We start from the raw sequence: 21,339 nt of genomic DNA, 5'->3' as shown, positions 1-21,339 counted from the left end.
TGTGAGCTCCATCGGGGACAGCGATGATATTGTGTGTAAACTGTAAAGCGCTGCGGATTATGTTGGCGCTATATAAATAAAGAGATTACTAAGGATCAGTAGAATTGTAAAAAGATTTCAAATTGCTTTTAAATAATAAACACAATGATTATTATTGGTCAAACAGTTTGGTCATCGATTAAAATATTTTTGGTTGTCACTGTTAATGAACCCTCATATTGTCAATTTTAAGTTTTCTGGTTTTGAAAACTTAAACATACTATGGACTTCTAATTGAATATAGGGATATTGTTACCTGAAGGAGAGTGGCTTAGAACAACCTGATTCTTTCAAAAGTACATAGCATATCTGTCCTTTATATGAATCACATAATGATTGTCCTAAGGTGGTGCTGCAGGGGAGTAGAACGCTTGTTGTTGAGGTCTGCTATATATTATAGTTGAATAATAGAATGGTGGCTCAGTGGTTAGAACTGCAGCCTTACAGCGCTGGGGTCATGAGTTTAAATACCACCAAGGACAATATCTGCAAAGAGTTTGCATGTTCTCCCAGTGTTTGCGTGGGTTTCCTCCAGTTTCTACACATACTCCAAAGACATACTGATAGGGAACTTAGATTGTGAGCCCCAATGGGGACAGTGATGATAATGTATGTAAAGCGCTCGCTGTGGAATACAGTTGTGCTCAAAAGTTTACATACCCTGGCAGAATTTTTGCTTTCTTGCCTTTTTTCAGAGAATATGAATGATAACATAAAAACTTTTTCTCCACTCATGGTTAGTGGTTGGGTGAAGCCATTTATTGTCAAACTACTGTGTTTTCTCTTTTTAAATCATTATGACAACCCAAAACATCCAAATGAACCCTGATCAAAAGTTCTCATACCCTGGTATGCACAGAAGTTGACACAAATGGGTTTGAATGTCTACTAAAGGTAACATCCTCACCTGTGACTTGTTTGCTTTCAATGTGTGCATAAAACCTGAGTGAGTTTCTGGGATCCAAGCAGACTCTTGCATCTTTTATCCAGCCACTGACATTTCTGGATTGTGAGTAATGGGGATAGCAAAAGAATTGTCAACGAATATATGAGAAAAGGTAGTTGAACTGTATAAAATAGGAAAGGGATACAAAAAGATATCCAAGGAACTGATAATGCTAGTCAGCAGCATTCAAACTGTGATTAACAAATGGAAAATCAGGGGCTCTGTAAAAACAAAACAATGGTCAGGTAGAACAACAAATATTTTGCCCACAACTGCCAGGAAAATTGTTTGGGATGCAAAGAAAAACCCACAAATAACATCAGCTGAAATACTGGACTCTCTGAAAACTAGCGGTGTGGCTGTTACAAGATGCACATTAAGGGGGGCACTTGAAGAAAAATGGGCTGCATGGTCGAGTCGCCAGAAGAAAGCCATTACTGGGCAAATGCCACAAAATATCTTGCCTACAATATGCAAAACAGCACAGAGACAAGCATCAAAACTTCTGGAACAGGGTAATTTGGAGTGATGAGACCAAAATTGAACTTTTTGAGGACAACCATAAATGTTACATTTGGAATTAAATCAACAAGGCCTATGATGAAAGGAACACCATTCCTACTGTAAAGCACAGAGGTGGATTGCTGATGTTTTGGGGATGTGTGAGTTACAAAGGCACAGGAAACTTGGTCAAAGTTGAAGGAAAGATGAATGCAGCACGTTATCTGCAAATACTGGAGGCACAATTGCAATTATCAGCCCGGTAGCTGTGCATGGGACGTATTTGGACATTCCAACATGACAACAATCCAAAACACAAGGCCAAATTGACCTGTCATTGGCTACAGCAGAACAAAGTGAAGGTTCTGGAGTGGCCATCTCAGTCTCCTGACCTCAATATCATTGAGCCACTCTGGGGAGATCTAAAGCGTGCAGTTCATGCTAGACAGCCCAGGAATTCACAGGAACTGAAGGCTTTTTACCAAGAATAGTGGGCAGCTTTACCATCTGAGAAAATAAAGAACCTCATTCACAACTACCATAAAAGACTTCAAGCTGTCATTGATGTTAGAGGGGACAATACACCGTATTAAGAAATGGGGTATGTGAACTTTTGATCATGGTCATTTGGATGTTTTGGGTTGTCATAATGATTTAAAAAGAGAAAACACAATAGTTTGACAATAAATGGCTCCCCCAACCACTAACCATGAGTGGAGAAAAAGGTTTGGTGTTGTCATTCATATTCTCTGAAAAAATGTCAAGAAAACAAAAATTCTGCCGAGGTATGTAAACTTTTGAGCACAATGTAAGATAGCGCTATAAAAGAAAAGCACGATACATACTTTCTTTTTTAGCAAAATACCCTTTTATTAAGGTATCTCTACCAAAAAAGGATTGCCTGAAATATACAATCATAGAAGAATATGATCTAAATATTATATAATTCAGATAATACAGATACACCATTTCCAAAGATGATAGCAGACATATAAGAAAAGATGTGTATAATATTTTGCTTTCACCGCAGAGATTATTTGAAAGTAAATCAGTATTCATTTTGTGTCTGGCAAATGAAACCCATTTATTTCTTTTTTCTTGTCTTTAATCCGGATCAAAAAACTTAGGGGAAATCCTAATGCATAATGACCAGACAGGCGCTGAATATTTTTGCTTCATTCCATTAATTAGACCTTCCGTATTAAAAGATTATGAAATTCTGTCATATGAAATCTGGCATGGCGATAGAAGGACATCTGACATTGCAGAGGGTGCTGAAATCCATGCAATGAAGATGACAGCCCGTAATGAAGCTTTAAAGCTCATATAGGAAATACCACGAGTCATTTAAAGATGACAAGGGAGAGAAAGCTTTACCACAGTCATGCAGTTCTGCTTCACTGTGTGAGATATGTCTTTGATTATTTAAAAGGAGCATAATAAGAGTTAGTGGATTAACACTGCTATGCTTTATCAGTCTCGTGAAATATTCCCACAGTACAAATGACCTTACTCCACTTTTGTGATCAGAGCAAAAGTAATGATATAAGGCTAGTTTCACACTAGCGCTTATTCCACGCAGCGCACGGCGCCACTAAGCCCCACCCCCTGCCAGCTCCCTGCCCGCCCCATCCGGTCATCGCCGCCTACTATCGCACATGGACGCTTGCAATCTGCGCACCTTATCTTTAGCACTTTTGAAGGTGCACCCGTGTGCACCGAACGCAGCATGTTGCATTTCGGCGCACTCGGCTCACCTTCAAAAGTGCGCAGCGCACACCAAAATCCTACTAGTGCACGGCCAAAGATAGAGTGCGCAGATCACAAGCGTCCATGTGTGATAGTAGGCGGCGATGACCGGATGGGGCGGGCAGGGAGCCGGCAGGGGGCGGGACTTAGCGGCGCCGTGCGCTGCGTGGAATAAATGCTAGTGTGAAACTAGCCTTACATAATAATAAGTATCATCAATACTAGGCATATTCATTTATATGAACATACATTGGATATACAAAGTCTACACACGCATGCTAAAATGCAAGGTTTTTGTCATTATAGCTGGAGGAATCTTTTCAGAGCTTTTTCCATCTTTAATGTCACGTATAATCTGTACAATTCAATTGACAAACAAACTAAAATATTTTGAGATGAAAAAGGAAAATAAAGAACTAAAATAATGTGGTGCAATAAATATGTACACCATTAAACTAATACTTTATTGAAGTACCCTTTGAATTTATGACAGGATGCAGTATTTTTGGGGTAGGAGTCTATCTGCATGACACATCTAGAATTGCCAATCTTTGCCCACTCTTCCTTGCAGTAGCACTCGATTTTAAGGACATCTGTGTACAGCGCCCTCTTCATGTCACTCACAGATTTTCAATTGGATCACTGTCTGGGCTCTGGCTGGGCCATTCCAAAATTCTGTTCTTCATCAGTGAATGTTAGTGGCGGTTGGACAAACTCTTTAAAGTTACTGTAGGCCTCTTGGTAGCCGCCAAAACCAATTTTCTTTTTGTCTTTTCAGCAATTTTGGAGAGACGCTAAGTTATAGGTAACGTCATTATTGCGCAAAATGTAACCGATTTCAGAATGACCGTATTGCCAGTCTTCCATGATAAATCTAATGCCTGGGAAATGTTTTTCTAACCTTCTCCTGAATGTTAATTTTCAACAATCATACCCCTTTGCTTTGGTGTAAACTGTTGATGGACCATGGCTTTTGCAGTAAATGCACCTAAGAAAATGTCAGGAATATCCTACTAGAAGAGGTAATTTTTATATGGAGGTTAATCAGAATCAAATAAATGATGGCAGCTGTGTACTGACTACTATTTAGCATGAAGTTATATGTGATTGGCTAATCCTGATCACAACCACATCCCCAATTATAAGAGGGTGTTTACACTGTCATTTTTTCTACTAGTTTTACAACCTGAAGGACCATTGAAGCTGAAGGACCATTAAACAATGTGTCTATTTTCATGCTAACACCTAGCTGGTTTATCTCCTAGTAATGAGTGCAGTGGTAAGTACTTAACCGAAGTATACTGGCTCTGCTCTTCTTTTCATCCACAGCTGTCATCTTCAGCCTCTTGAAGTGTCTACTCTTTGTCAAAATGATCTAATGGCTGACAGATTTCATAGTTATTATGCAGGAACTTGCTTAGTAGCAAAAAAAGCAAAAAAGAATTGTAGCTCTCCTGACTGGCTTGAGTGGGCATTCTGTTTGTGGATGTTTTGTTTAAATATGCCTCAGGTGATTTAGGCCTTTTTTATTTCTAAAACAACCTGTGATCACAGCATTTGTTACATTTGACAGACTGAAAAAAATCAAAGATTATTCATTGAGTTGACTATTTACAGTATATCTAAACAAAGAATTAAACATACCAAGGACGAGATCTGTACTTTCACGCCTGCTGAGTTATAATCAAGTCCTAATACTTTAGGGAATGTGTCATCAGAATATAATCATTATTGAAATTAGGTTTTGTACCATTTTCTTTATTAAAAACAAATATACAGTGGGGAAAATAAGTATTTGATACACTGCCGATTTTGCAAGTTTCCCCAACTACAAAGAATGTAGAGGTCTGTAATTTTTAATGCAGGTACACTTCAACTGTGAGACAGAATCTTAAAAAGAAAAAATCCAGAAAATCACATTGTATAATTTTTACATAATTAATTTGCATTTTATTTCATACAATAGAAAAATAGAACTTAATATTTGGTACAGAAAACTTTGTTTGCAATTATAGAGGTCAGAAGTTTCCTGTGCGTTTTGGGTTGTTGTCATGCTGGAAGAACCAGCCACGACACATCTTCGATGCTCTTACTGAGGGAAAGAGGTTGTTGGCCAAAATCTTGCGATGCGTGACCCCATCCATACTCCCTTCAATACAGTGCAGTTATGCTGTCTCCTTTACAGAAAATCAACCCCAAATTATAATGTTTCCCTCACCATGCTTCACAGTTGGGGTGGTGTTCTTGGAGATGTACTCATCCTTCTTCCACCAAACATGATGGGTAGATTTGATACTAAAAAGGTGTATTGAGGTGTCATCTGATCATATGACCTTCACATTGTAGAAGGATCAACTTTATTCTCATTTGCACAAGGAAAGACTAGAAGCAATGGGATGAAACTGAATGGGAGGAGACACAGATTAGATATTAGAAAAAACTTTTTGACAGTTAGAGTGATCAATGAGTGGAACAGGCTGCCACAAGAAGTGGTGAGTTCTCCTTCAATGGAAGTCTTCAAACAGAGGCTGGACAGACATCTGACTGGGATGATTTAGCGAATCCTGCTTTGAGCAGGGGGTTGGACCAGATGGCCCAGGAGGTCCCTTCCAACTCTACGATTCTATGATTCTATGATTCTATGATTCTATGATTCTCTCATGCCTCCTCTGAATCATCCAGATGTTCACTGGTGAACTTCAAACGCGCCTGGACATGTGCTGGCATGAGCAGGGGGACCTTGCATGCCCTGCAGGATTTTTATCCATTATGGCATAGTGTGTTACTAATGGTAATGTTTGACCAGGTCCCCCTTGTAGTTCTGGGATGATTGCTGTTGTTTCTCACAATGATCCTTACCCCACAAGGTGAGATCTTGCATGAATCCCTAGACCGAGGAAAATTGACAGTCATCTTATGTTTCTTCCTTTTTCTAATAATTGTGCCAACAGTTGTTGCCTTCTCACCAATCTGTTACCTACTGTCCTGTAGCCAATCTAAGCTTTGTTAATAAATAAATATAGTTGTGTTAAAAAGTGTTTGCCCCATCCTTATTTCCTTTTCTCTTGCTTGTTTGTCACACTTAAATGTTTCAGATTACAAAAATAATTTAATTATTAGACATGATAACACAAGTAAACACAAAATTAAGTTTTTAAATGAAGGTCTTTATTATTAAGGGAAAAAGAAATCCAAACCTACAGGGCCCTGTGAGAAAAAGTGATTGCCCCCATCTTAAAATTTCAATTTCCTGTGGTTGATCACATCTTTGGGAAGGTAAATTCAAATTCCCTAGCCACATACTGATCTGCTTACTAACACACCTGTTCTCAATCAAGAAATCACTTAACTAGGACCTGTCTGACAAAAGTGAAGCAGACCAAAAGTTCCTCAAAAGCTAGACATCATGCCTCTATCCAAAGAAATTTTGGAAGACATGATACAGATCTATCAATCTGGAATAGGCTAAACATTTAAAGGGGACCTGTAACCAGAAATTACACTGTCTCCCTGCAGATATGCAGTTAATATGCAGGTTACGCACTGCACTAATTATATATCACACTGACATCTTTCTTACTATGCACAGATGCTATCAGCAAGACCAGGCGTATACTGATGAGAGTATAAGTCACCATCGGATGCCCGGCCAGTGGTAACCTTTTTACGGCCATTACACCTACTGGCTCACAAGCTGTCCTCTTGTGACAGCGTGGGAACTGCAGCGCTATGGCGGTCGGTAACATCAGGAATGTTACCGGCAATCAGAGCCGGTGTTTTCCATGCTGTCACACAGATGGCAGCATTGGAACTGCCAGATGTTCTGCACCTCCATTCACTTAAATGGGGTCCTGGTTTGGGATTAAATTTGGCTACCAGAATGGTAGCCAAACCAAACTTTAGTTTTTTTTATTGCTGCTAGTATACACAACACAACTAGAAGTGTAAAAAAAAGGTGCAGTGGCCATTGTGAAAATTTCAATTCTAATTTTAATAACGTTTGTGATATGGTGCAAAAAAAACCATTGAACACAGAAACCTGATAATTTTCTGATTACACATTAAATACTTCTCTTTAGGAAGCCCACTAAATGGACTCATTAATTTGAGTAAACTATTGAAAATGTAAATATAATATTTATTTTCTGTGCTTCCTTCACGAGTTTGTTATTTATTCAATAAAACATGTGTGGCCTATTATGTATTGCTATCTCCTATTCCTGACACTTATTCTTCATTTTTCCCCTTTGTTTTTTTTCAGGGGTCAATTAAAGCTTTTTTATTCCTCTTTTAACTGTTTGTCCTACCTATTGTTTCATGATAGTGGTGTCCTATAGCTATCAATGCTAGCCTATAAATTATTAGTATATTTCAGTTGTAATCCCAGCCCACAAACCCCTCGGGATAGAGGATTGAAGTAAAGCAACAAAAGCAGCACATTGATTAGCATTCTATGCACTTTGATCCCACTAACATGTTTCACTCATTAATATGGCTTCATCAGGGGACTGGGAGTCTTATTGCTAATTGATTTGCAATCGGCATCAATGGGGTCTGCTTACATTTGTAAAGGAAATATCTGTTTTACAGCCATATACTTGAATGATTTACCTGTTTCTCAGCTATCAAAACGCCAGATAAATCATTGAAAATAATTGCTTGTATATTTTCTTCAATATCGCAATTGTAAACATCACTATCACGATCTGTAAATGTTGATGTAATACTCTTTAGCTCAAATCAACAGAAATCTTTTTGAATGACTGAGACATACGTTTCAAAGTTTTGGAATGGATTTGTATTACATTTTGAAGAATACATTATAAAATTAGGGATTACAAATCTCATAAAAATGACAGATTAAAAGCAGGAAGAAAGGATGCGGAGATTTTGTCTTCATCATATTTTGAGTCTTTTAAGTGGATTATTCATCCAAAGAATTTAAGGAGTCAGGCTTTGGTCTGAGTAATCCCATAACCAATGATGTGTCTTTTTAATAAGGGGGATTTATATAGGAACATATTTTTTACTTTTTACATTTATTTATTGGAGATTATTAAATCATGCATAATGCACCGGCTGACAAAATTCCCATGTCCCAGGACATCCTGTGACTTGTGTTAATGTCGGAAAAAGTGCAGTGAAATATAAACTTTGCACTGAATTTCTGGCCCTGACCATATTTTTTGCCATTTGGTTTTATGATTTTATCTTAGGGATATTTCAGTTTAGCGCAAGAAAAAGTGACAATTTTGGACATACCCATATAATTACATAGTTGCGTAGCTCAAGGGTACAAGAAGCTGCTGGTACTCAGCTTCAGTAAAGTCATTCTTGAGTTACATCCAGGTTGTATGTGACCAGCTTCCTACTTTATTATGATTGTCAGTGCTTGAAGTGTCTACAATAGGGAGTAAGAGCGGCGTCTAGTGCTACTGGTGAGAGCAATATGTTCTCTGCAATAGTTAATGCGTCCCATGTGAAAACATACCACTAGCCTTGATAGCACAAAGGCGATGTAATGTGTTTGTGGTGTTTTTGACTTTTTTTTATCATGTCTTTTTGGTTTTGCATATGAGGTATTATAGCTGCCAAACACATTGGATTTAAAAGATAGAACAGTTTATTTTGGATTTTGTACAGAATGTCATGCAAACATATGAACGACTGATATTATTCTATTCTTTCCTCAGGATGTTGCTGTCTCACTGCTATATTACGCTGATCCTGTTGCCGATTTGTTTGAAAGGCCAAAAATTGCCAACAAGAGATGAAGAACTGTTCCAGATGCAGATCAAAGATAAAGCCATGTTCCATGATTCATCTGTAGTTCCTGATGGAGCGGAGATCAATGGTTATCTATTTAGAGATAACCCTAAAAGGTACATCTTCTATTAAATAAGCTGCAAAAATAAAGACCAATTCATTGATCTATCTATCTATCTATCTATCTATCTATCTATCTATCCCATATATCTATCTATCCATATATCTATCTATCCATCTATCCCATATCTATCCATATATCTAACTATCTATCCCATATCTATCTATCCATCTATCTATCTATCTATCTATCCCATATCTATCTATCCATATATCTATCTATCCATATATCTATCTATCTATCCATATATCTATCTATCCCATATCTATCTATCTATCTATCCATCTATCTATCCATCTATCCCATATCTATCTATCCATATATCTATCTATCTATCCCATATCTATCTATCCATTTATCTATCTATCTATCTATCCCATATCTATCTATCTATCTATCCCATATCTATCTATCCCATATCTATCTATCCTATATCTATCTATCTATCTATCCCATATCTATCTATCTATCTATCTATCTATCTATCCCATATCTATCTATCTATCTATCTATCTATCTATCTATCCCATATCTATCTATCCATCTACATTAATGGCACCAGAATACCATAGTGTTTATTCTTGACAGGCTGCTATTGTTTTCCCAGCTGCAGGGAAACTAGCATAAACATTAGAGTTTAACAGGGAAGTAGGGGTCCCAAAAGCAGAGCCACCCAAGTATTAGAAGTCCTTTGTTTAGACAAGTGGCTGGACAACCCATGGATACGTCTGAAAGCCCCTTAAGACAATTGATTGTGATTCTTAGAATATATTATTGTAATTTTTTAATTTTTTAGATCATTTTTGTTAGAATGAAATAATAACATTAAGAAACATCAGGTAATAAATGAAAATAAAAGTTAATTATTTTAATTTTAGGTATTTTTTTGTGGTGGAAGAAGACAACACTCCTCTCTCGGTCATTGTCACACCATGTGACGCACCTCTAGAGTGGAAGCTTACTTTGCAGGAACTACCTGAGGAGGCTAGTGGAGAAGGATCAGGTAATAATGCGTGATGTCACCTATGAAATTATGCTTATTTTCTACAATGTTTGTTTGGATTATGGATATCAGGACATCCTTTCTCAAGATTTTGAAGTCCAAATTAAAATCAGGTTAGTAAACGTATCCATAATGTTGTTATAACCAATATTTGTGTCCGGTAGATATACATACAAGCCATAGCACTTTTTTCACAGAAGAAAATACATCATATTAATTGTATATGAATTATGTCATACTGTGATGACCTAATACATTTTCAGTTAGTTATCTATCTACAGTATATGGGATTTTTTATGGCATTGGTCGCCTTTCTCAGTTATAACAGCACTGACTTTTGAGAAGGTTTCATGCAAGATTTTGGAGTGTAGATGGGAGAATTTTTGTCCATGCATCTGTGAGTTCAAACACTTATGTTGGACAAGAGGACTTAGCTCCCGATTTTCACTCTTGATTATCCCAAAAGCTTTCAGGGGGAATCAGGTTAGGCCTCTTTGTGGGCCAGTCAAGTTCTTCCATGCCAAATTAACTCAACAATGCCTTTATAGACCTTTGTGAGATTCATGTAACTCAGAGCATGTCCTATTTGATACAATTTAACAGATTTAATTTGACCATTAAAGTCTACGATGGTCCATGAGACTTGGATGCATTTAACATTCATGCCTCGCAAATGTATGACTTATGGGGTCTTTTTTTGGCCTGGAACCGAACACACACCTCAATGAAATAAAAAATGAAAGAGAAAAAACAAGAGAAACTAGGATGCAATTGGGATGACAACTAAGAAAAAATGTCTCCATTTTTCTTGGCTGATAACATTTACATGGATGTGGTGAATGCAGCATAAGGGGCAGATGTCCATGAGACTGCCAAATAAAATAGTGTGATTGATCACTCCAGAGAATGCATTTCCACTGCTGTAGAGTCCAGTGGTGGCTTGTTTTACATAACTTTATCCAACGCTTTTCAATCATACCACTCACAGTTGTTAGTGGAATATTTAGGTGGGAAGACATTTCACAAACTGTCCTGTTGCAGGGATGGCATCCTATTATCATGCCACACACAAATACAGCACTCTTTAGGACAACCCATGTTTTCACAAATGTTAGGAAAGGCAGACCGCGTGGCTATCTGGTCTATATTTCATAAGACTTTTGATTCAGTCAATATTTTATGTGAATTCTACTTTTTCCATCTGGCACAGTTTGATTCTTAGTTTTTCCACTGCTGATTCACGATTTCAAGCAGATGTTGAGTTCAGGAGTTAGGATAATTAAGCAAGGTCAGGTAGTCAAATGCAGACTTGCATTTCTTTGTAATAACATGTACTCTGAACTATTTTCCTATCTGAATTTCCAGGTGAACCTGAACCACTGGAGCAGCAAAAACAGCAGATTATGAATGAAGAAGGTACCGAGTTGTTCTCTTATAAAGGCAATGATGTGGAATACTTTGTGTCTACCAATTCACCATCTGGTTTGTATCAACTTGAATTAATTTCTACAGAAAAAGACACACATTTTAAAGTTTATGCTACAACAACACCAGAATCTGATCAGCCTTACCCAGAATTACCCTATGATCCAAGAGTTGATGTAACATCACATGGAAGGACCACAGTCACCCTGGCATGGAAACCAACACCTACATCATCCATACTAAAACAGCCTATCCAGTACTGCGTCGTTATAAACAAAGAACACAACTTTAAAAGTGTTTGTGCTGTTGAAGCTAAAATTAATGCTGATGATGCTTTTATGATGGCACCTAAACCTGGATTGGACTTTAGTCCTTTTGACTTTGCTCATTTTGGTTTTTTGTCAGAAAATGATGCTAGTAAAGATCGGCATTTTATGTCAAAGGCTTTATCTACAAAATTGGTCCGTCAGATGACCGCAAAACCTAAGGATGACCTTCAAAAGGTTTGCATTGGAAACAAAAATATATTTACAGTGTCTGATCTGAAACCTGACACCCAGTACTACTTTGATGTGTTCGCAGTCAACTCTGCCACAAATATGAGCACCGCTTACGTTGGAACTTTTGCTCGAACCAAGGAAGAAGCCAAGCAAAAGACAATGGAGCTGAAAGATGGCAAAGTCACTGATGTATTCATCAAGAGAAAAGGTGCTAAGTTCTTAAGATTTGCTCCAGTTTCATCTCACCAAAAAGTCACCTTTTCAGTTCACTCTTGCTTGGATGCTATCCAAATCCAGGTTAGAAGAGATGGAAAGCTACTTTTGTCACAGAGTGTGGAAGGTGTGCGTCAGTTCCAACTAAGAGGAAAACCTAAAGCTAAATATATGATCAGACTTAAAGGTAGCAAAAAAGGTGCTTCCATGTTAAAGATATTGGCTACTTCAAAGTTCAACAAACAACCTTTTCCTTCTCTCCCAGAAGACACAAGAATCAAAGGATTTGATAAATTACGCACGTGCTCCTCAGTCACAATAGCGTGGCTGGGAACACAAGAAAGAAACAAGTATTGCGTGTATAAAAAAGAGGTGGATGATGACTACAACGAAGAGCAAAAGAAACGAGAGCAAAACCAGTGTTTGGGTCCTGACACCAGAAAAAAATCAGAAAAAGTCCTCTGCAAATATTTCTACAGTCAGAACCTGCATAAAGCAGTCACCACAGAGACAATCAAAGGCCTTGAGGCTGGGAAGTCTTACGTGTTGGATGTGTACGTCATGGGTCATGGAGGCCATTCAGTCAAATATCAAAGCAAAGTTGTAAAGACAAGAAAGTTCTGTTAAAATCCATGTGAACTAGTGTGTGAAATATATCCTATGACGGCCATATTGACTGACTACTTGAGCAGTAGAGAGCTCGCGACCTGTCAAGTACACAAAACCTAATGTAGAATGGTATCAACTTGTATACTCCTGTTTACATATTGAAGTGGTTTGATTGTGAGTGGTTATCCTGCTGCTTCTCTGGATTTTTTTTTGAGAGACCAATATCATGTGTAAGGCACAATATCAGACTCTCGGTAGATGAAGTAATAATAGTAGATAATGGAGAAAGAAGAGACTATTTCAATTGCATCACACAGTGCATGAACTGCTTCTAAATTATTTTACTAAATACATGGCCAAGGCAAGTTCCCTGGCGTTATTCATACTTACATAAATCCTATGTAGAGATGATAGACTATCTGTAAATTATTTTATAAAGTTTTGTCCGAAATGTTTATGCTCTATGACAGTAAACTGTAAAATCCTTTCTGATAACTACAGATTGATCCTATTCCTAAGTATTAACTGGAACTTTCCTTTTCCTTGGCTATTGTACATTCCTACTAGACAAGTTTATTTTTTAAATATGTATTGTATGTATAAAGTTGTCAAACATATATTCATGTACATAAAAAAAATTAAAAGTACGAGATTATATATTTCTTTAGTTTACCCAAAGTCTGACATAGTAAATCAAGACTGAGACTGAACTTTGTATGCAAACATTTTGTTCTCTTGTTTAATTGTTGTATGCCAGTATGTGCGCAAAATATCTAAATCTATCATATAGTTATATTAAACAGATATATACAGTATAAATGTAAAGCTATCACATAGCAGGAAGAAAATAGACTATGGATCAAACAGAGTACAAAGCAGACATTTGTATTGCGGTTGGCCTAAAAGAAACATATTCAAAGGGCCACCCAGTATAAAGAGTAGCATAAAAAGAGATAAAACACACAGTAACTGACAGCACTTTGTAGTCTAATCCACAAAACTAAACGTTTCAGCCTTTTCAACGTGGTGTTGTGATGACAAGATGTTATTAATGAAGGGCATTGTGTTTCTTTCTATAGGCAGTACAGAAACTGGCTGAATGTTGGTGTTAAATTTTATCACTCAACAGCAGTATATTATAATATGCTATACAAACTCTGTTGCAATAGCATGCATCCGCATCATACAATTACTCAGCATCAGAAAAGCAGATGAGTGAAAAAAATTAAATAAACCACAGGTATAACTTTTTAAAACTATAAATGATTCATGTTACTGTCATTGGTCACACTACCTATATACTCAGACCAAGGCAGTATAGCTTGTAGGCACCATATGTACATGACCCATCAGTCACTCTTCCCTATCCCTTATACAAAACAGATAGCTGTTGGCCAATCATTCAGCCGGCAGCTATCTCATCCAAATTCTCCACAGACAGGAGCGTTTGGTTTGCCGAGCGCTCCGGTGTTCTCTATGAGAGCTGCCGCCTGGCTTCTTTGGTGGCATTTGGTTTAGCCAAGAAAAAAAAGTTCGGAAACCTCCATACACAATAGACTTTTTGATGTCGGCTAATTCAGCCAATGGTAGTCTAATGTGTATAGGGAACTTAAGATTTTATCAATAAATACAATCTTAGAAAAAAATAAAGGTGACCCTAGATATAAAGCAAAATATATATGAAGGTTATGGCTGGGCAACTACTGAACGGCACAAATGTAACCAGACGCTAAACAAATAACACAGTCCACTCTGCAAAGACGATAACAAGAGGGGCTCAGCATTAAAAAAGGACAGTGCAGTGAAAAAATAAGGAAGAAAGAAAAAGCGGCAATGACTATAAGTGTCTTGTATTTCTATTTAGGATAAAAAATGTCGCAGCTAGGATAGCGAATGGTAACACAGGCCAGATGAAGTGCAGAGCAGCACAAAATGACATCACCTACATGCACCAGATTCCTCCTAGCTGCTACATTTTATACTAGAGATACAAGACACCTATAATCATTGCCGCTTTTTCTTTCTTCCTTATTTTTTTAGTAGATATAAAGCAATACTTAATGAACTTAAAGTAAGCGATATTCTGTTATATTTATTCCCTGGAAGAGGAGAGCTAAAAGTAACAAAAGAAAATTAAACAAAAATAATAGATCAAGTTTATTCAATCTGTTTTCCCAACCAACATGAGATGTCGTGGTAGGGTTTGTAAGCCACCATAGTCATAATATTGTCTTGGGTAGCGATGACCGAGTGTACTTGTTTCCCGAGTATGCTCAGGTGATGTCCGAGTATTTTGATGTGCTCGGACATTTAGTTTCTTTCGCAGTAGATGCATGATTTGCGGCTGCTAGACAGCATGAATATATGTGTGGGTTGCCTGTTTGTTAGGAAATCCACACATGTATTCAGGCTGTCTAGCAGCCGCAAATCATGCATCTACGGCAACAAAGACAAAATCTCCGAGCACATCAATACTCAGAGATCACCCGAGCATGCTCGGGAAATCTCGAGTAATGAGTATACTCGCTCATCACTAGTCATGGCTATTCATCTACAAATATCAAAGGTCTATGGGCAGATTTCTTATTTCTGCTTGTCACTTTTTGATCAGATGTGTGTTTTACTATCATGAAGTATTTCTGTACAAATGTCACTATCTTTGTATTCATTTCTTATTTTTTATGGTTGTCGTTTCTCTTTTTGTATTTGCTAATTGTGTAAAAATGTGTGATTACAAGGTTCTCTTATTTCAAAGATGTAAAATAAATGATACATTTATTTATAGTGTTTAACATTTTATTCATATGTTGGTTAATAAAAAGCTTTAGAGGAGTTTGAAAGTCAAAGGCCCCATTGGAGAAGGTATATATAGACCCTTTATAATCCACCATTGATTTTACAGGCCATCCCTATTGTCACCACTATTGATGACATCTAGCCCCATTTTTACCACCACATGAAGGTGTGACAAATTTATACATTGGGGGTACATCACTTTCAATGGTATCCATATCACTAGGATGCGGATATTATTAAAAATTGAGGCAGAAGGGAGAGCCATAGGTAGCCTGCTGCCTACCGGAATTCTCCTGGGGTGCGCAAAGTGCAACAACTAGAAGATAGAGTACTTTACGTAGTTTGTCATGGGAGTTAAGTGAGTTTAATTTATTTTATTATTAGGACTCGGGGGGGGGGGAGTGACACTGTGTTTTTTTGGCTGTCTATAATATCCTTTATCAGAAGGACAGAGTTTGCACAATGGAGGAATTGTTTATGGATGGAGGCGCAGCAGGACCACTATGTCTTTGGGGAGTCATACTAGGCATACTGTGTGTGGGGGAAACAGAGGAGGCCTTATTATTATGTAGAGGCATAATGTGGGTAATGTTATTATGTTGAGGCACAATAGAGGCATTAGTACCAAATGAAGAGAAATTACTATAAGGAGGAACAACAGGGCATTTTTGTTTATAACTATGTGGGTATTAGTAGTATCAGAAGTCACAGTGGGGCATTATTACTGTATAGAGCCACAGAAGTAATTTTAACTGTGTGGAGGTACATAGGAGACACTATTATTTGGTAAAGATACAGAGCGGACACAATTACTAGTTGGGGTCAAAGAGGGGCATTATTACTATGTGGAGATGCAAAGGGGGCTTCAAATGGGATTCGAAAAGGGTTTAGTGTGGTCAATGGGAACCATGTGTCGGTGTGTCTTAGGACATGTGTCAGATGTCAGGTCCATCCCCATCACTTAATGCCACCTCAGCTTAAAGGGGTGTTCTAGTTCCACTCATCTCCACCTCAGAAGGTGATTGGAGTTGGTGATTTCATTTCTACTGAAAGGTGACATTTCAGTAGGCATCATGCAATTATACAGGGTTGGCCAGGTATATGGATACACCTAAATAAAATGGGAATGGCTGGTGATATCAACTTCCTGTTTGTGGCACATCAGTATATGGGAGGGGAAAAACTTTTCAAAATGGGTGGTGACCATGGCGGCCATTTTGAAGCTGGCCATTTTGGATCCAACTTTATTTTTTGAAATGGGAAGAGGGTCATGTGACACACCAAACTTATTGAGAATTTCACAAGACAAACAATGGTGTGCTTTGTTTTAATGTATAAATATTCTTTCATGAGTTATTTACAAATTTCTCTTTGTTTACAGCCATTGTCAAGTCGCAGAGCAGATAGAAATTTAGTTGATGTCTGGTGAACACAGTACCTGGGTCATTTCAGCAGATTTCAATGCAAGACACCCCATGCATGAAAACAGTCACCATTCCCATTCTATTTAGGGGTATCTGTTATGATTGAGTCACCGTAGGAGGCAGACACAAAAATAGAAGCTACGTCCAGAAAACCAGAGAAGTTGGCAACTATCAGATTGCAGACCCCTGAACCTATCAACACAACTAGCAGTAGCTGTGGGGGGTTCCTAAGGTGCCCTAGACCCCTCGATCACAGCCAGAGAGCTAAAGAGCCTAAAGACAGAAAAGGAAAACTAAACTGCCCCAGAGCAGACCCCAAAGTAAAAGACAGCCCCCAACATATAATGATGGTGAAGCAAGATGAAAAAACACTCACACAGATAGAAAGATAGGCTGAGCAAACGATGGGGCCCAAGCTAACTAAACAGAACAGGAAAGGAAGGTTGCTGTCTGCAATCTGCCAAAACCCTATCAAAAACATAAGCCAACAAGCTGATATGGAAAAAGACCCTGAAGCAGCTAGGCTTCAAAAACTAAATCAGCACTCAGGTATTTTCAGAAGACAGAGCTAAAGGAATTCAGCTCACCCCAGCAGGGAATGGCAGAAATCCAGAAAAACAAAGCAAAACAAAGTCAAAGCACAAATGCAAAAAGCCGAGCAGAAAACTTAGCTTTAGAAGAGCAGGAATTCAGACTGGTCTCCAAGGATCCCACAGAGAAATCACCCGCAGGGCAGAAGGGCGTCGGCGGCCTTATATCCAGTCAGTAACTCCACTCAGCCAGTCATCATCATTAGGCTCAGGTGTTTGATAATCAGGCTCACTACCCTTCTTTACCAGAAGAGGGAGTTCATCGGGCCTCAGTAGTGAAGGGGAAAATGAACTCACAACAGTACCTCCCCCTTGAGGAGGGGTCACCGAACCCTCATCCATGCCACCAGGGCGATCCGGGTGAGCCCGATGAAAGGAACGCACCAATCTTTTGGCATGAATATCAGAGGCAGAGACCCAGGAATTATCCTCCTGACCATAACCCTTCCACTTAACCAAATACTGGAGTCTCTGTCTAGCCAAACGGGAATCCAGTACTTTCTCTACCTCATATTCCATGTTACCTTCAACCAATACAGGGTCTGGAGGTGCCACCCCCGGAACAACAGGTTCAACAAACCTCTTCAACAAAGATTTATGGAACACATTATGGATTTTAAATGTGACAGGAAGAGCCAAACGAAAAGAGACCAGATTAATAATCTCCAAAATCTTGTAAGGTCCAATAAATCTAGGCTCAAACTTAGGAGAAGCCACCTTCATAGCAATATTTTTTGATGATAATCACACCATATCACCAACCTTAAACTGGGGACCAATGGTCCTATGTCGGTTGGAAAACCGCTGGGCCTTTTCCTGGGAGAGAGATAACTTATCCACCACTTGGTCCCAGATCTGGTGCATTCTCTCCACCACAGTGTCAACACCTGGGCAGGCAGAGGGCTCCACCTGCCCTGAAGAAAATCGAGGATGAAACCCAAAGTTACAAAAAAAAGGTGACATCAAAGTGGCAGAACTAGCTCTATTATTTAAAGCAAATTCGGCCAAGGGCAAAAATGAAACCCAATCATCCTGATCAGCAGAAATAAAACATCTCAAATATGACTCCAAGGTCTGGATTGTTTTCTCTGTCTGCCCATTGGTCTGAGGGTGAAAAGCAGAGGAGAAGGACAACTGAATTCCCAGCTTGGAACAGAAAGTTCTCCAAAATCTAGACACAAACTGAACTCCTCTGTCAGATACAATGTTCTCAGGAATCCCGTGCAAGCGAACCACCTGTTGCAAAAACAGGGGCACCAACTCAGAGGAAGACGGCAACTTAGGGAGTGGTACAAGATGAACCATCTTAGAGAACCTATCACAAATCACCCAAATAACAGTCATCCTTTGAGAGACAGGCATATCAGAGATGAAATCCATTGAAATATGGGTCCATGGCCTCTTGGGGACAGGCAAAGGCATCAACAACCCACTAGAGCGAGAACACGATTTAGACCGGGAGCACGTCCCACAGGACTGCACAAAATTCCTGACATCACGAGACAAGGAGGGCCACCAAAAAGCTGACTCACCAGATCTTTAGTACCAAAAATACATGGATGACCAGCCAAAGCAGAGCAATGAACTTCAGACATCACTCTCTTCTTCCACTGGTCAGGAACATACAACTTTCCACTGGGACAACGCTCAGGTTTGTCCTCCTGGAACTCTTCCAGAGCACATCTCAAATCGGGCGAGATGGCAGAAAGAACTACCCCTTCGCCTAAGATGGTGGCAGGCTTGGTCACCACAGGAGAATCAGCAAAGAAGCTCCTAGAGAGGGCGTCTGCCTTGACATTCTTAGTTCCAGGAAGAAAAGAAACCACAAAATCAAAACGTGTAAAAAACAAGGCCCACCTAGCCTGTCTAGGGTTCAAGCGCTTAGCCGACTCTAGGTAAATCAAATTCTTGTGGTCAGTGAGGCCCATGACCTGATGCTTAGCTCCCTCCAACCAATGTCTCCACTCCTCAAATGCCCATTTCATGGCCAACAGTTCCCGATTCCCCACATCATAGTTACGTTCAGATGGAGAGAACTTTCGGGAAAAGAAAGCACAGGGATTCATTTTAGATGTTACAGGATCCTTTTGGGACAAAACAGCTCCTGCAAATCTCAGAAGCATCCACCTCTACCTGGAATGGAAGTGAGACATCAGGTTGCCGCAAAACCGGGGCGGAGGTGAATCTTCGCTTCAGCTCCTGAAAGGAAGAAACAGCCTCCGGAGACCATTTTAACACATCAGCACCCTTCTTAGTCAAATCAGTCAATGGCTAGGCAATACTAGAAAATTTTGCTATAAATTTCCGATAAAAATTAGCAAAACTCAAAAACTTCTGGAGGGCCTTCAAAGAAGTGGGCTGAACCCAATCGTAAATGGCCTGTACCTTGGCCGGGTCCATTTCAATAGTTGACGGGGACAAAATAAATCCCAAAAAAGAAATCCTCTGTACTCCAAAAAGGCATTTAGATCCTTTGACATACAGGGAATTCTCCCTCAAGATCCGGAACACAGTCCGAATATGTTCCACATGAGAATCCCAATCCTTGGAGAAGATCAAAATATCATCCAGATAGATATTCAAAAATTTATCGACAAAATCTCGGAAAATATCGTTCATGAAGCACTGGAAGACAGAAGGGGCATTAGTGAGCCCAAAAGGCATCACCAGGTACTCAAAATGTCCCTCCGGAGTATTAAACGCCATCTTCCATTCATTCCCATGCTTAATGCGAACAAGATTATACGCCCCCTGAGGTCAAGCTTGGTAAACCAGCAAGCACCTTTAACTCTGGAGAATAGATCAGAAATCAGGGGTAACGGATACTGATATTTAACAGTAATTTTGTTGAGGGCACGATAATCAATACAAGGTCTTAATGATCCATCCTTTTTGGCTACAAAAAAAAAAATGGCACCTAAGGGTGACGAGGATGGTCTAATATGACCCTTCTCCAACGCTTCCTTAATATAGGATCGCATAGCCTCGTGCTCGGGTACAGATAAATTGAAGAGCCGACCCTTGGGAAATTTACACCCCAGGCTCAGTTCAATTGCACAGTCATAACTCCTATGAGGAGGCAGAGACGCAGACTCATTCTCACTAAATACATCATAAAAGTCCGCCAAATAATCAGGAACATCATGCGACTGAGGAGAGATGGAAAACACCGGAGCCTCACTAAAGGCACACCGACAACCCCAACTCACCACAGACACAGATTTCCAATCCAAAACTGGATTATGAATTTGTAACCAGGGAAACCCCAGAACAATAGTATCATGCAGATTATGCAACACCGAAAATCTGCAATTTTCTTGATGGTCTGGGGCGACCCGCATTACCACCTGGGTCCAAAACTGAGGTTTATCTTTAGCCAAAGGAGTAGCATCAATGCCCCTCAAAGGGATAGGCGTCTGCAGAGGTGTCATCGGAAATCCACAACGTTTAGCAAAATCCAAGTCCATTAGGTTTAGGGCTGCTCCCGAATCCACAAAAGCCTTGGTGGAAAATGTGGACAGGGAGCAGATCAGAGTAATAGCCAGAAGAAACTTAGGTTGAACACCACCAACAGAAAACGTGTGTGCAAAGCGTTTCTCTCGTTTAGGACAGACAGAAAAAATATGTGAGACATCTCCACAGAAAAAACACAACTTA

At 39.1% G+C, this 21,339-nt stretch overlaps 1 protein-coding gene across 2 annotated transcripts in view; it reads left to right on the top strand.

Moving 5' to 3' along the window:
• Nucleotides 1-15,654, top strand: part of NDNF (neuron derived neurotrophic factor) — a 41,496-nt gene extending 25,842 nt beyond the window's left edge. For both annotated transcript variants that reach the window (XM_073571998.1, XM_073571997.1), the window contains 3 exons: nt 8,929-9,117; nt 10,001-10,125; nt 11,491-15,654. In XM_073571998.1, the coding sequence (XP_073428099.1) occupies nt 8,930-9,117; nt 10,001-10,125; nt 11,491-12,890 (1,713 nt within the window). In that variant the 5' untranslated portion in view covers nt 8,929 and the 3' untranslated portion in view covers nt 12,891-15,654. The remainder of the gene's footprint in view (nt 1-8,928; nt 9,118-10,000; nt 10,126-11,490) is intronic.
• Nucleotides 15,655-21,339: the final 5,685 nt, after the last annotated feature.

This window comes from Dendrobates tinctorius, unplaced genomic scaffold (genome assembly GCF_039654945.1).
Source record: "Dendrobates tinctorius isolate UK_male_01 unplaced genomic scaffold, ASM3965494v1 ptg000030l, whole genome shotgun sequence".
Classification (NCBI taxonomy): Eukaryota; Metazoa; Chordata; class Amphibia; order Anura; family Dendrobatidae; genus Dendrobates; species Dendrobates tinctorius.
Note: the sequence above shows the minus strand (reverse complement) of the source record. Positions and strands in the feature narration are given on the sequence as shown.